Source organism: Diaporthe amygdali, assembly GCF_026229845.1.
Source record: "Diaporthe amygdali strain CAA958 chromosome Unknown NODE_79_length_17542_cov_69_080676, whole genome shotgun sequence".
Classification (NCBI taxonomy): Eukaryota; Fungi; Ascomycota; class Sordariomycetes; order Diaporthales; family Diaporthaceae; genus Diaporthe; species Diaporthe amygdali.
In genome coordinates this window covers 2062-17542 of record NW_026517099.1, presented here as the reverse complement: position 1 = coordinate 17542, position 15481 = coordinate 2062, and the positions used below count along the sequence as shown (strand labels likewise).

The 15481-nt window shown below is 50.2% G+C and overlaps 5 protein-coding genes across 5 annotated transcripts; 3 read left to right on the top strand and 2 right to left on the bottom strand.

Moving 5' to 3' along the window:
* Window positions 1–431, bottom strand: J7T55_000243 (uncharacterized protein; the record flags this gene model as incomplete). The annotated part of the gene is made up of 1 exon (XM_053136255.1): window positions 1–431. A coding segment is annotated over one exon (431 nt), but the record flags the coding sequence as incomplete, so codon positions are not given.
* A 2332-nt stretch (window positions 432–2763) lies between these two features.
* Window positions 2764–3123, top strand: J7T55_000242 (uncharacterized protein; the record flags this gene model as incomplete). Its single annotated transcript, XM_053136254.1, has 1 exon — window positions 2764–3123. The coding sequence occupies one exon, from the start codon at window positions 2764–2766 to the stop codon at window positions 3121–3123; it is 360 nt and encodes a 119-aa protein (XP_052986157.1).
* Window positions 3124–6809: 3686 nt separating this feature from the next.
* Window positions 6810–7112, top strand: J7T55_000241 (uncharacterized protein; the record flags this gene model as incomplete). Its single annotated transcript, XM_053136253.1, has 1 exon — window positions 6810–7112. The coding sequence occupies one exon, from the start codon at window positions 6810–6812 to the stop codon at window positions 7110–7112; it is 303 nt and encodes a 100-aa protein (XP_052986156.1).
* Window positions 7113–7820: 708 nt separating this feature from the next.
* On the top strand, window positions 7821–12476 carry J7T55_000240 (uncharacterized protein; the record flags this gene model as incomplete). The annotated part of the gene is made up of 6 exons (XM_053136252.1): window positions 7821–8262; window positions 8325–10321; window positions 10571–10776; window positions 10871–11214; window positions 11346–11442; window positions 12212–12476. The coding sequence occupies 6 exons, from the start codon at window positions 7821–7823 to the stop codon at window positions 12474–12476; spliced, it is 3351 nt and encodes a 1116-aa protein (XP_052986155.1).
* An 824-nt stretch (window positions 12477–13300) lies between these two features.
* On the bottom strand, window positions 13301–14606 carry J7T55_000239 (uncharacterized protein; the record flags this gene model as incomplete). Its single annotated transcript, XM_053136250.1, has 4 exons — window positions 13301–13360; window positions 13454–13525; window positions 13731–13866; window positions 14089–14606. 4 exons carry the CDS (start codon window positions 14604–14606, stop codon window positions 13301–13303), a joined length of 786 nt encoding a protein of 261 aa, XP_052986154.1.
* Between the last annotated feature and the right edge of the window lie 875 nt (window positions 14607–15481).

The following is a 15481-nucleotide window of genomic DNA, read 5'->3' as shown; positions in this document are numbered from 1 at the left end:
TGTCGGAATAGCACCGACGCAAAAAGGTTCGCCGCAACCGCTGTAGCTATATCATTGACTTTGAGACCCTCGCTGGGTGAGTTGACAAGCATGGCGATGAAGGCGATGAGGTTGATACTAAAAACCATAATGAACAGCTTCCTGTACGCAGACAATGCCTTATGGCGGAACCATCTTTGCCCGTGGAAGCCAATTTTTGGCGGCAACTCGATCTCGTTCTCGTTGTCGCTCTTCATCTCTGTGGTCGGGCCGCGCTCAAGGCTATTCTTCACGGTAGCCGGCTTACACAGTCCTAGGGTCGCCTCCTGGGAGTTAACCATGGATGGTCGCATCGGAAGCCCTCGGACCGGCTTTGTGATTTTGGTTTCGGTAGCAGTACCTAATGTTTTGAGGACACCCTCATCAATCTCGCCGCCGGGTGTTGTTGGCATACTCGTATGAACGAGCTTTTTACTTTCAAAGTTCATAGCTCACCGCTACTCTCAAACTCAGAACAAGGACACCAAGTATGTATAGAAAATGGGAATACTCTTTAAATAAGGTCGTTTCTCCGCGAACCAATCCGCCAGCCTGGATTACCTGCCACTGCCATAACTTCCACTCCCAACCGGCGAATTTCTATTTGCAGCCCCTGCCGGGCCGTCTGAACATAGCACAGCGCTCAGGCATGAGAGATGCTACTGGGCAATCTCGGCCATACATTCATTTATCCAGCAATGAAAAGAGAGGGTAATTCTTTGTTGATTGACAAAGGGCGTCACGCTATTGGAGGCCCGTGCGTGATGATGCCAAAGTTACCAAAATTATTATCCAATCAAATTTTATCAAGGATACCAACATAGTTGGAAGTGCTTGAAAATGGTCGATAATACATAGTTAAGTTTAAGTAATGCCATGGTACTGTATTGTACAGTACTCGTATAGTATACCAAACAAATTTGTGATTGTTCCGTACTGACCACAGGTTTCAATTCGGCGATGATGAATCTCATGGCCTGAACGAAACACACTCGGAGGGAATGGTGTGATTCGGCCGTGCTTTCCCACCTGAACATTTGGAGCCTGGTGCTACATCAAATCGACGATTTACAACATGGAATCACAAGGGCCGAAGGACCTTCCATCGTGTGACCTGGAGGCGCGGCAAGACATGGATCGTTGCTGTACTTCAGGCTCTGGGGTAACAAGTACAAGTATAGATCATGCATCTGGCAGTCTAAGACATCCTTCAACCGTGTTCTGACCAGAGTCTTGAATGCAGCTAAGATGAGGAGCTATCATATCCCGAAGACTTATGTCACGGCGGCATTACCCGAACATCCACTCAGTAGGCACTCTGGGGCAAATATGTGCCTGCTCTCACAATAGGATGCATCCTGATAGGCTCTACGCCGAGAACATCCAGTGCAGACCGTCCTGAAAACATGATCAAGAACTACTTCTGCCAGAAGGTCAAAAAGGTGGAGCGCAGAATTACCAAACATAAGCGCCACGATAGTCGCCATCGATGGAGCGCCACGCCCTGACCGTTCGGCAGCGTCTTGTAGATTTATCAGTTGACATCTAAATCAAAGGCGGTGGTGGAGTCACAGCTGTCTAGTGGGCAAAGTCTCTCCCAGGCCTGATCCACGCGTGCACGCACGTTCCTGGTTTTGGTTAATTTTGAGGAACAACAGGCTGGAGGAAATTATAGCAACAACCAGAAAAAGGCTGAAAGATGGGTGGGGTCAGGATGTGTGAGGCAAGCAATTTGATATACACGTACGCTCGCTCGACCTGATATGATTTGACCTGAGTTGGATGTTGCCGCATGACAGGGCCTGCAACTCACAATTCAGTTGTAGTCCAAGAGCTCAAAATTTGATTAGTCACATTACCTCGAGACTCACGAATTGTTATGAATTGCCATTGGTTGCCCACGTAGGCAATCATTGTTATGTAACCACACACAAATAGGATTACCGTGTCAGATGTCGCCAGACTCCATCACTGGCAGCTAGCTTTGTCATCCTGCCACACCACATATCGAACAGACTTTCCCTTTCGTTTGCTCCAGCACTAATGGCTTGTAGGCTTAGACGGCGGCGCCGGCAAGAAATGCAATTTTTAGGGTCAAGTCAAAGGCCTGATAAATGGTAGAAAGAGGAAGCTATTGACTGTATGCTCAACACTATACGGTACAGTAGTGGCAACTCGACAAAAACAAAAACTCTGCTGGAAATCAATCTACCACAAGAAGCTCTGCAGTGTGGAACAAGCAAACAGGAATGGTCTTGCTCGTGAAGATAATCACCTCGCTCTACTGTAAATTGACACAGTTGTGTACAAATTTATACAGCATTAGTCGCCAGATGAAAAAGAGCTATTCCAGATGACAATTGACTGGTGACCGAACTAGGAAACAGACGAAGATTTCCTACCAATCGATTTTCGAAGGTCGACCAATCAATCTTTTCCTCGGGTACGACAGAGACCATCAAAACTATAGGTTGAGGATAGAATCTGCCAAGCCTCCAACTCCACCGAAGCTACTATCAGCTATCATGTTGGCAATATTGTGCCTGGGAAGTTCTCCAATAAATCCTGCGAGTGGCCTTAACCATCTCGCCCGCTGTCAATTTGCATCATATCAATCACCATGACCCATTTGAACCACACTGTAAACAAGTCTGGCCAGAGAGCTCCTCGAGACGCTCATATTCCGCATTCATGATCAAGCATTCTGTTGTACCGCGGCGTGCGTGGCAGCGCAGAGGCCTCAGAATGGAAAAGGAATCACCCGTTCCCTTGTCAACGTCTGGGAAAACTGCGTGGTCGGTATCACACCGCGGGATACCCAGTATATCAGGATCCGGATCGGAGTATGAGATGGGCTTGGATTCGAGCTCCGGATCCAGCTCCGAAACTGAATCGGATGATTCTGCGGACGAGCGGGCGGGATGGAACCGGAACGTTTCTGGCTTCGATTCCGGCTATGGCTCCCAAGAGGAGGATACAGATGAGAAGGCCCGGTACTACGACGAGTTGCTACAGCGATTCCGGGCAGAAGATCCAACATTAGCCGACCACTCCAGAAATACAGTGAGAATGGAGGAGGAGCAGGAGGCAAAGTGGGAAGAGTAGGACACGAGAATCATTTTTCGACGATCCGTGGCTGACACCGGACGGGACAGGTTCTGGAATTGTGATACCACTTCAAGATGTGCCCATGATACCCAGGGAACTCGAAGACCTTGTTGCATTTGGTGCTTTGCTAAAGAGCTTGTGGCACAGTACATTACCACTCTATTGTCTTCTAAACGTGATTGCTTCGGATAAGCCCAGCGCCAGCCGCCGAACTGTGCGGCTCAACCTTCGCCCAATCGATGTTGTCTAGGTTGGTCTGCGGCCAGGATGGCCGAGCTCTCAACAGCGGCGTAGGCAAAAGGATTCAACTCCTATCAGGTAGTTCGACCGGTGAAAGAAAAGCTTTGCCTTAATGGGTCATCATTCCACTGGGAATCTTCTTAAAGTGTCCTTTATCTCCAGTCAAGAACGAGTGGATTGCTTGAATGCGCCTTTACCAAAACCTTTGGAATGTAACGGTACCATTGTCATTAAATCGTCAGACAAGAGGTAAATGCTGTGATGTGAAGTCACAAGGTTGGTTTGGAAGCCACAGCCCTCGAAATATTGGTCGAGGGTGCTTGAGTGCGTTGGCGCGGGCACATCAGCTAGCCTCCAGAGGCAAGATCGGGCTGTACGCCTGAGCCAAGCTTCGTCATCGTCTAACACAGAAGACGCTGTGATTGACTTTCAAAGCTCCGGCTAGTTTGGTCAAGGGGGAACGAGATTATCGACGGGCAACCATGACGGTTTCGAAGGACTGTTATGGCTCGACGGATGGACGTGGTCGAAGTGCAGCTGATGGCGAGCGCGCTCCCCTGAACCTACCGCCAGGCTGGCTTTGCTCAGCCGTCAGCGCAGATTGCTACAAAATTGGGCGGCCCAGTGCTCGATTTGGGATTCAGGACCCCTGGTACCAGGCAGAACATAGTACATGATTACCACACATCTTCACCCTTACTATCCATGCATGGTGGACCACTTTTATTGTTGAAGAAGGTGAACAACCATGGATCTTGGAGAGCAGTGATATCATGGTCGAGAGTGGTGAGGATTTTAAGAGGAACGATTAGTTGCTTCGCTTTAGCATCCTGCGCTCAGTATTGGAGGGAGACATGAATCGGTCGACAGACTGTAAACCGCAAATTGAGAGCGAGTAGCAACCAATGAGGTAATCCCAGCGCTGTCAACTTCGTCTGTATATTATCGCAGGTCTGAGTGAGCCAGGCGGGGACCCCAGGTAGCAAATCGTACAGTACAGCCTCCTTCCGAGCCAATTAAACCTTGAAGATGGAGTCCGCCGCCGCTTGATCGTTTACATGTGCTCAAAGAGAATCCTCAGCCGTCTGCGCTTTACAACGCGCAAGGGAAAGACGCCAGAACAGCCAGCCAAGGCGGCTTTCCAGAACGTCATCCATGCTCTCGGAAGACGCGGCAACATGAAGCTGTGCAAGCTTGCTACCGTGTCTTTTGAGGAAACGGCTTTATTTATTGACAGGGCGAAGGATATTATCAGGCTCATTGATTCCTGGACGAGCCACCCGAGAATTCAGCACCTTGAGGACTTAGTTGATGGACTTTTTCGCCCGCGACAGGTAAACTGCCAGGCCGTGCTCGACACCATCCCAAACGACAAGATGAAAAGAACGCTAGAAAAGGCGTCCTTAACATGATACACAAAGTTGCAAGGTACCGAGAAGCTGCTCGGTTCCTACTACGCACCTCCAAGAAACTTCCCATTGCTCGACGTATGCATATCGTGCCCATTAGCCTTCCGGAAAATTTGTTTGTCAGGACGATTTTGAATACTAATTACAACCGGTGCGTTCCCTCATGCGTCTCTTTGTGCCCCGCTCATCTGCTCTTCTCCGCTTATTCTCGCCCCCCCCCCCGCTGTGCTTGTGACTGCCAGAAGCTCGGCTGCGGATCGCCTCCGGGCCTCGTATGCTCGCCTCGACCTGCCGCTGCTCCGCAGATCATCGTCTGGGCAAAGGACAACATGCTCGACTTCACTTTCCTTGCTCTGGGTTTCAGCTACTTTGCTTCCTTGGGATTCGCTTTGGGTACTCACTTGGGAGTCTCCTATTTCTATGATGTTGCGATAATTGGCAGCCATTGCCGCGACAACATCGGGTCGGGCAGCAGAGAATTGGCAGCAGAGAATTTGAAGCATTGACTTGCCAGCAGAACATCCGGTATTGAAATGTGTTGGTGAGGACAAGGAGCGGAACGATCCCGAGACAGACGGGGCCGACGCTTTGGAGAGTGAGGGAGGAGGGGGTTGGTATACTTATACCTCTCCTTCATTGCGGAGCTCGAAAGTTAATTGAATCATCGCTCCTGCACTAGCCCACTGCCTTAAACCCCCCACGACCCCTCTACGCATCTTTCACGTTCTTCAAGACTCTTGTGCCTGTAGTAGCACGGACCGCGGACTCGTCCACTGGTGTACGAAGACACCATAGCTTGCCCATAGCTTGCCCGTGTCCGTTTGAATCACATAGAGATGGTTGAAGTATCCCGGAGGGACTTGCGACTTCACCTCGATACTCGTACTTTGCTCTCGTGATATCACAAAGATGAGTGTCTCCATAATCAGGACGCTGGGACTTGAAAGCGCGCTGTCAAGCGCGTCCGCGTGTCAGGATCCTGCACCTAGGTCTAATTTAGGTAATCGAGTTATCAATAGAAACCAACATGCCAGAGGCCATTCGGATCAGATGCAGTGAGGGCGGGTAGGTTGACGCGACCCAAAAGGTCACCATATCGGCGCAGCAGAGACATGCATAGAGGTGTGATGTTGATCACGGCCAGGACGGCGGCGCGAGCTGACAGGTCAGCCTTGCTCTGGACAAAAATACAAGTAACAGTGATTTCTATAGCCAGGAAGACGAAAAAGACAAGCAGCTCCAATCGCGTGACGCTCATCCAAAACCGCCTCCGCACCACGAGAGGATACTGGATATGACGCGTGAAGCTTACGTCAAGCCATGGCAAAATGGGTAGCCAACAAATTTGAAGAAGCCTGATTAGGGAACATAGCGTGATAAACCCCCCAAAAAGGGCTGCGTACTGTTGAACGGCATTCAAAATTGTTTACAAAGGGACCAAAGTTTTGTTGAGGCCTCTGGAGACTGGAGCGAGGTCAGGAAAGGGCTTTTGTTCCCTCCTAATAACTATCTTGCCCGATTTTTGATATACTGGTGCCAGACTCCAGGATACCGTTCCTCTATGCCCCAATGCTGGTTTCGCCAAGCCGAAATACCGTCACTTTGTCAAAACCGGTTACCGAGACCCTGGATCCTGCTCAATCTGTATACTCCACGAGGCTGCTGCGAGATAACTTCCCGTCGGCTCCTACAGACAAACATCAAGCGCTGGCCCATCATAAGCAAAAAGCAGAAGGAAGTAGAGCGCCTTAGCCGTCAGCTTTTGCGGTTCGAGAACAAATCTCCTGGTTCTATTTAAAAAAGGCATCCTAAGGTTACTAGAGGACTTGGAACCGAAGATCAACTTTCATGAGGACGATTCTGAGGAAACGACGGAGCACCCAGTAGAAAGGCCGACCAATCCCAGGGCTCTGAGGTCCGCGGAGGGGAAAGCTACGAAAGCTCTACTTTGAAGTAGAAGGACCGGGAGAAGAGGGGAACGAAGGTAGCGAAGATTATAGCCGAGTTCCGGAAGCAAGTGTCGAGCAAGAAAACATGGCGGACTCGAGCAGTGCGGATCAAGGAGCTGGCCAGGGCGGCTCGAGTGGAGCCGCAGCCTTAACCCAGTCCAAAAACTACTGGCCGCTATTTGCGTCGAAGGTCAGGGACGAACTGAGATGGCTCCCGATCAAATTTGAGTGCCATTTATATGGCTGCGATTTTGCCGATATCGAATTCCACTGCGAGATATATTGCGAATTGGAGAATAAAGATGCCACTGAGGATCAGCTGCTGGATGTTGGCCAAAGTTCAATGTACAAGTGCCCAAAAGCGCTCGCAGCACTGGAGAAGACGTAATCTGATTCCGGTAATTCGAGCTACCGCAGCTATCGGGACACACATCCGCGGCCACCACCGCCCAACAGCCTTAACATTGCCAATGGCGATCATGACGGCCACGGCAGGCATGACTCAAGTCTTCTCACTGATGACTTAGAACGCGACCGGCAGCAGATTGGTTTTGGCAGAGACTTGAGGGACCTGCCCCGAGGCTAGCAAGATATCGTGCTCGCCCGGAACCCTGGAAACATTGAACTCTCTTGCAAGTCCTGGAACATTTGCTGGCTGGTGATACTCCCAGAATTGGCGCAAAAGAATAGACGCCTTGATCAATTAAAAGACAATGACCGTCCTTAAACTTAACAGCCCAAGTAGCGACAAACTTCGCCAAGTGTAAGACATTAGTAATTTGCTATTGGTAGTGTAGATGGGATTACGCACTTCAAGGAACCCTTGGTGATATGGCTGATGAGAAGCGGGATGAACACCGGGCACCCATGCAGCTAGACCGGAAAAGGTCCGAAGGGGTGCCTAGCGCGGGAGCAGCGCATGCTCCCCCACTCACTGAAACCGCCCGGCGCGGCGACAGCTCTCCAACGAATCTCTTCAACTCCCTGACTGCTGGTAGTTCTAACTCCCCTCACTCTCCTCAAAACACACACTGCGAGGACATGAACCCGGAGTGGGAACCAGGCTACACGACAAAAATTCCGCTCTTACTGTCAAATGGCTGTCCCTGTCCAAAAGCCTCAAATAGAGTCAGCGGAAGCCTCCACCCCTATCGCTTGTGCCGAGAACATCGCTTTGTTCCACTTCTTGCACGCCGTTCGGGGAAAGAATGGAGCGATTTCCAAGGACTCTGTCCCTGTTCGTCCGTCAGTCGACCCTATTGAAGGCGTGTCGATCTGCCGCAACGAGTACTCTCTCTCCTTCGAGAGAGAGCGCAGCTTGGCCAGCGCGCTTGCATTCTTATCCAGAATTAGGGATGACCCCGAACACATCCCTGCAATTTGCATTGAGGAAGACCACTGCCCAGGGGCAGAGGCCTCGCTGCGCATATTGCTGGCCGTGAATAGAGCCACCTGCAAGGATGGTGATGGAATGCTGCAGGAGATTAAAAAGGGATTTGAGGGTCTCTTTGCAGTGCTTTCTCAGTCGGCGGACAGCAGTAAGCTTCTCTGCACTCCCCGATTTGCCGGGTTAGCTGTTTAACATGATGCCACACAACAGACGATAATCAATCAGACTTTGAGAACGAAGTCCGGCGCTTGATCGTGTCCATGTGCTCAAAGACAATCCTCAGTCGTTTGCGCTTTACAACGCGCAAGGGAAAGACGCCAAAACAGCCAGCCAAGGCGGCTTTGCAGAACGTCATCCGTGCTCTCGGAAGACGCGGCAACATGAAGCTGTCCAAGCTTACTACCATGTCTGTTGAGGAAACGGCTTTATTTATTGAGAGGGCGAAGGATATTATCAGGCTCATTGATTACTGGACGAACCACCCGAGAATTGAGAACCTTGAGGACCTAGTTGATGGATTTTTTCGCCTGCGACAGGTAGACTGCCAGGCCGTGCTCGACACCATTGCAAGCGACAAAATGGAAACGAACGCTAGGAAAAGCGTCCTGAATATGATACAGAAAGTTGCAAGGTACCAAGAAGCTGCTCGGTTCCTAGTACGCACCTCTAGGAAAGTTCCCATTGCTCGACGTATGCACATCGTGCCCATTAGCCTTCCGGAAAATGTGTTTGTCAGGACGGTTTTGAATTCTAATTACAAACTTGGCCTGGCTGAACTACTCTCGCGGATCAGGCGGTCCAAGGACACAAACCAGATTATTGAGCAAGCATCTCGGGCCGACATACTCTGCCGCCTGCTCAAGACGAATCCGAACAAAGCAGAAGACGAACTTACGGCGCAGACCTCTAGAACACTCAAGACCGGCAAAATACACGCCGAAGTCCAGCTCGTATTTTACTGTGAGCTGCTCGATAGAACCCAAGGGCTTAACAAGCTGCTGCTGCCACCAAGGGTGGTTTGCTCGAGCAAAAAGGCGTGCTTCCTATGTAACATGTTCATAATCATGCACGGCAAGATACGCACACCATGGTCTCACGGCAAGCTATATCCGGGGTGGCGGCTGCCGAAGTGCTCAGAGCTGGATCTCCAATCACGATTCAATCAAATTCTCGAAGTTCGGATCAGGGAGAGCATTGCGATGCTGCTTGTGAGACGGGAGAAGACATGTTATCCTGGCCCGAGTGAGAGCACACTCGTCACCCTGCCTTCATTGGCGTTGCAATCAGAGATCATGGTGAATCCAAACTGTGAGCGAGAGACATTATGGGATGTGACACAGACGCAAGCCATGGAAGATGTCAACGAAAACGAAAACGAGGAGGTGATGGAAGACAATGGAGCACTGTTAATGAGTTCCAAGCCTCTGCCAGCTGCGGTGAACCGGAGTCGCATCACCGCAAAGCTACCTGATGATATCATTCAACACGTCAAAGGGGGCATTACGCTCACGCCATCGATTGACAAGGATAGCGAGGTGAAAGAGCTGCAGCAGGCACCTAATTTGGCTCCAGAAGACGAAGGCTCGACGCCGAATACTGGCTCGATTCAAGGGCTATCGGATCTCCCTTTCCGATCTGAAATGATGGCAAAGCGAGGCAGTCGATTTACCAATGGCGTATTACGGGATAAGCCGTCATTTGACGAGCTTGTCAAGGAAGCAGAACCCGCCCAGTCCACCGCATCATCAAAAGACGATATCAATCGCTCCAACAAGGACTACAACATAGCACGGGGCCAGAATCTTTGCAATATTTCTAAGGATAATATCAAGTCTCCTGATATGCGGGAGCCATCTCCGCATTCCCTGATAAACTGCAATGGAAGTGTCGATTCTCTCGATGAAGACAATGATTTAATACAAGGTCAGAAGCTCTCGTACACCATCCGCGCCGAGCACAGATCACCCTTCTACATCGCTGGGCCTTTAAAGGTTCAAGTCGAATACTCGACTGGATCTAGTCTGAAACCCACGGCAGCAAATCAGGTCCGTGAGCTTGCCTTCAGCATAGAACGGCTCACCATAGGCGAGGTTGCGAGATTGAAGGCCCACGGCGGCGTCCCCATCTGCGACGCAGAGGCAATGATAGGCGAGGTCTCGCCAGCTTTGAATAGCCTGGGCCATCTCTATATCGCTGCGGGCAAAGTTGTGTTCAAGGTTACCCTCCACTCAGGGCCCGGAGCTCTCAGTTGATCCCATTAATAGCGAGGCAATTTGATTGAGACTATTGAACAGCGGGGTCGACGAACTAAGAAGTCATCAAATTATTCTGTGATTTCCTACGAGGCTCTCAAGCGGCAGCTACTACTCGACGTCTTAGGCGGAGTGATAGAACGGAATTGAAGTCTACGACGATGGACATGTTGGGCGTAATGGTCTCACTAATGCCTCAATTAGCCCCCGATGACATTGACCAGCGCTATTGACGTGATAAGACTTGAAAAATCGGCACAGATCCTGTGTCCGGGACGCTTCGGGCTTGGGTTCAACAGTATCGCCCTCGCTCCGAGATCTCAGTATCCAGTCTGGTTGTTAGGGTGCCCGATTCGGAGGGCCCGGGATCTTGAAGGCCCGGGCCGAGCAGAAGCCATGCTGTGTGTTGGGTAAGCAGAAGTTGAAAAGACAGTGAAAGTGCAATTAGGGTGATTTGATTTGAAATGCGTTTGGGAAAAGGACACCAACAATGACAGATCCTAGCTGGGGTCCGGATGGGGAGGAGAGGACGACTGATATTGATACCGTGCGCTGCTTCCGCTGTGGTTGCGATTCTCTCTCCGACATCGATCAACCGAGCAAGACAGTAAAGAAATTGGTTCGAAGGAACCATCTCACATCTACGATAATACAAACGAGTCCGTACTGGCCCGTTCTCGTGTTCGGAGACGGAGAGATGGATCTGATGAGGACCAACCAGTTGGTCACAGATCTACAGAAACTGGCGGCCACCATGCTTCTCCACTCCGTCCTTCGACCCCTAGACACAGAGGCAGGCGTGGTCTATGGATCTTACACAGTATACTGTGGCTTGGTCACAGCTTTTGGTTGGTTCAAAGGCTGTTGGAACTGGCTACGCTTAAATGTTTTCTTTGTGGTCATCAGGTTTATTTTCTAGTCCTGTCGTGACAAATATTGTCGGCTGAGGAAGCGATCTGTGTTTTTGTAACATCTGCAGACCTTCAGGAGAAGCAGGCCAGAATCGAGGGTCTCAACAGCATACACAGGCATGCCAGTGACAGAGTAGAGCATGTTGTCATTTCAGTTGTCAGATTGTGGGTGTATCCTACCAGGCCCATTCTTTTCCATCCTCTGAAGAGCCGAGGAAAACATGCGGTCAAAAAGAGATCATTAATGTAGGTAGGCCGCACAGAAGATGGCCTCCACACACCACTGGCTCTAACTCCCACTCGGACTCCGATTTCGAGTCCGACATTGAATGAGCACCTGGGGGGTTTAAAGAAAGGGGCTAGATTTAAGTAGCCACTCTTCGTGCAAGCGAAGGACGCGGCACCGAGGCGTCAAGGCACCAAGGCAGGACCTGGTGGTTTTTAGGTGAACACGGTCTCTACCTAAGTAGCACACTCATTCACAGAGAAGCAGGAAACTTCATTCTCATGCATACTTCGACATTGTGACCCTTTGCGACGCGAAGAACTCGTGATTATTATATCTAGCAAGAACGTATGTGGTGGACAGTCGGTGGCGTAATCGGCTTCGTCTCCTCGGGCGATTTTGAGATTTTTAAAAGTGCCCCATAGGTGACGATTCGCTTCGGCAAAGCACCTTTTACACCGGCGATTAAAATTCGACGTAATCCTCAGAATTTCAAATCTGTTAGTTAGTACCTGCCGGTAAAGTAGCCTCATCATTTTTGGTGGACAGCTGAATTGATCAGTGCTTTTACAATTGAGTAGTTGAATGGCACAGTATGGCCCTAGTTGGTAATGATTGACGTTGCAGTATCGCTGTTTGTTTGTTAGGACTATGAGTTGTGTGTCCTCCGGAGCAATTGTTGGCTTTCAAGTAGTCCCATAACGACAGTGACCTCGTCTGTGCGGATACGCAGTATATTTCGGCAATCAATGGAACCTCTTCCCCTTTCACGAGAAGTCCATGGCCTTCCAAGTCCTCGCCTACTTTCCACGGTCGCCGTGGAGACCTTACCCGCTCGTTTCAGCGTCGGAGAGGACGAGGCAGCTCTCCGCCCTCGCACAGCGATTGCTCCGGCGACGGCGATGGAGAATATGGGAACGCCGCCGGCCAGTATCGGCTGCAGGCCGTTCCCGGGCTCTCGCTGGAATACTAACAGATTTACTAGGGTCGTCTATGCGTGCTAGCTGGCCATTCTTTATACACGGTACCTTATGCTTGCAGGACGACGCTCTTGCTGACCTTCAATGAGTCAATCACCCCTTCCTTCTTTATAAGACTTCATACTTGTTCGAAAATTGCTTGACGTAGCTCTCTGTTATCCCCACAAAATGTAGGAGGCGGGAGCTCCTGTCAGCCCGGAGAACAAGACGTTATTTGCATCAGACGGCAGAAAGTATCGATCGTGTATTTCTAATGGATATTTACGAAGAAACTCACTATGGTGCATTAGAACATGGTTGCTAAAGAGCGCCGAACAGTCCATGGATGATGCATGCCTGACAAAGTTGCACTGCAACCGGCTGAAGCAGTTGGCCAAATGTAATGGGCAGGGGCCGATATTCGAAGGGACAGATGTCCTTGAGGCTATTGGGAACCTTACCTCCGGGAGCGATAAAGCTGCCTCGAGGCAACAATGCCAACTGCAGGTGTCCGTGATTATGGGCTTGTTGACATTCTCCAGAGTGTCGATGCCGGGGAAATGGTGTGAAACAAGTGTTTCACGCGGCCTGGGTCGTCTCTTGGCCATCTCATTCAACCGTGTCCGCTGAGGGTAGGACCATTGAAATGGCATAGAGATATTGTTCTGGTCATCATTGTAAGGGTGATCCCCGTTGAAGGACATCACCGTGCCCACGAAATCCATGGCAGAAACTCGAAAACTGCATGGGCACGGGGGACAGAAACAGCGCTCGAAAGAAGCCCGTGTCCATCCATGTCTTTCCTCCCTCAAGACCGTCATATTAATCAGCAGCTCCGTCAATCCTCCGTGCTGGGTACAATATTGGTGATGTTGATCTCGGGGCGTTGTGCTTCCTTCTGTTTGGTACGCTTATGATTTCGTGCTAAACACGTTTCGGAACGTCACTATGCTCTTTTATCCTCCCTCCCTTCTCAGCGTACTCGACTAACGTTATCAAATTGGTAACCATGTACAGAACCGGCCTCAACCTCCACTTTAGCGATTTCATCCCCGACGCTATCCTAAACACTCAGTCCCCCGAACCAGATCCCACACTTCATGTTCCATCTAGCGAGTTGTCCGATAGAAAATGCCAGAGCACCATGAAACATCTTCCAGGAAGTCAGCAAGAGGCTGCCAGTATGTATAAAAGCGTAAGTGGCAATAGAACTGAAGGTATCGCAGGTAGTTCTTTTGTAGATTCGAATCAGTCAACCCTGCAGCCACCTGGAATGTTGCCACATATTTCCCGTAACTTTCGGCACTGGCGTGATCCCAGCTGTCCTCGTCCTCTTCCGCATCCGCGCCATTCGCAACGAATGTGTTATGGGTTTGGACGATCACGTGCGCCTGATCAATAAATCTGTGTGGTCAAGATGGTCTACTTGGTCGCTAGAAATAAGCTCATCACGCAACCCCAAAAGTTTGCCTCTCAAGATTCCGCACTGAGTACTCCCATGCCATTGAAAAAGGAACACCTGACGTAAATCTGTCCGTCACCAGTCAAATTCGATCTCTCTCCTATCCCTCCGTCTCCCCCACGGAATCCGCGCTTGGTAATGGCTCAATATTGATTTCCACCAACACGACCTTTCCGCATGGCGCGTCTGCAATACATTCCTGCATGAAAGCAGTGAAATGTCGCTTCAAAGCATCGAATCGGTCTTCCCTGCCGCGGCAAACCGTTTCTTCGGCATATGTATTCGGAGCTACCAACACGAAATGCAGGTACCTGAATTGGGACCACCCGAGACGCATCGAAAGCTCCTGGTCCAGCTGGGCGAGCGTCATATCGTGGAAGCTGCGTTCCGGGTCTAAAGGAAGGCTCTGACGCTCTGGGTGGTGAGAGACAGCGCGGAATATGAACTCCACCCGTTTTTGCAGGGTCGGTGCCGCTTGAAGTGCGTCGTTATTGCTTGGCCTATTTGACGCAAAATTTTCGAACGCCGCCGGGCCTGATTCACTAGTAATGAACCGAGATGCTGCTGATAATGGTTCAAGTATTGAACAACTAGGTATAATGTGAAGGCTGCGCTCTGGTTTCTTCTTGTATTTGGCATTGCGATACTGCTGAATGTTCAACCCCCAGAATAGTCGTCGCATAATTGTTTTGATTCTGGAAAACAATCAGCCTGAAAGTCCTTAATCTCTTGTCCTTGTATACTTACCTTATACTATGAGTAGAACATTTGAGTTGTTGGCGCGAATATGAGATTCGTCGTCCGGCCAGAATTCGGTACCGTACGCGCGAAAATATGCTTCAACCATCTCCATCAAGGCATTTTGATGTTTCTGACATTTCCAATCACGAAGTGTGCTTCCCTTCAAATCTTGTCATGCAACGAATGCTTTTCGAAAGACCTGAACGCTATCGTAAAATGCTTGACATCTCCGTAGGCTAGGATCACCGTAATCGAGTTCACGTCGCAGAACAGTTATAGATGGAATCGACGTGGGCCTTGTTGGGCTGGCCATGGTGATGGGAAATAGCTTGCAAGAACAGAACTGTCAACCAGAAGATGAGAAGAGGTGAAAAGGAAAAGATGAGGCAGGATGGGGGACACATTTTATCTGGTCGTCTTGATGATAAGGACCCTGGATCAGCTGGTCATACGAACAAGTCGAGATTAGATGCGGGCTGTGTTCCTTGACACCCCAGCCCGCCTCGTTTCAGATATCTGCAGGTGAGTCACTAAGACTGCCCACAACGGCTAGTTGAGACTATTGGATGGTGTCGGTCTTATTTACAGGGCAGTAAGGTTTCGGAGGATTCTACTGTCTTGTACAATCAGGCAGCTATCTCGATCAGTTCCGGAATGCTAATAGGGAAGGGCCAGTCCAACATACCTGACTGTTGATGGGTAAGTTAGCGAAACAAGTGTGGCCGAGGAGTATGCCCGTTCAACCTGTCGGTTCATGGCAGGCCACGCCCGCCTCGCCAGGTTGAGGCCTCCATTGCTATTCATACGCCCCATCTT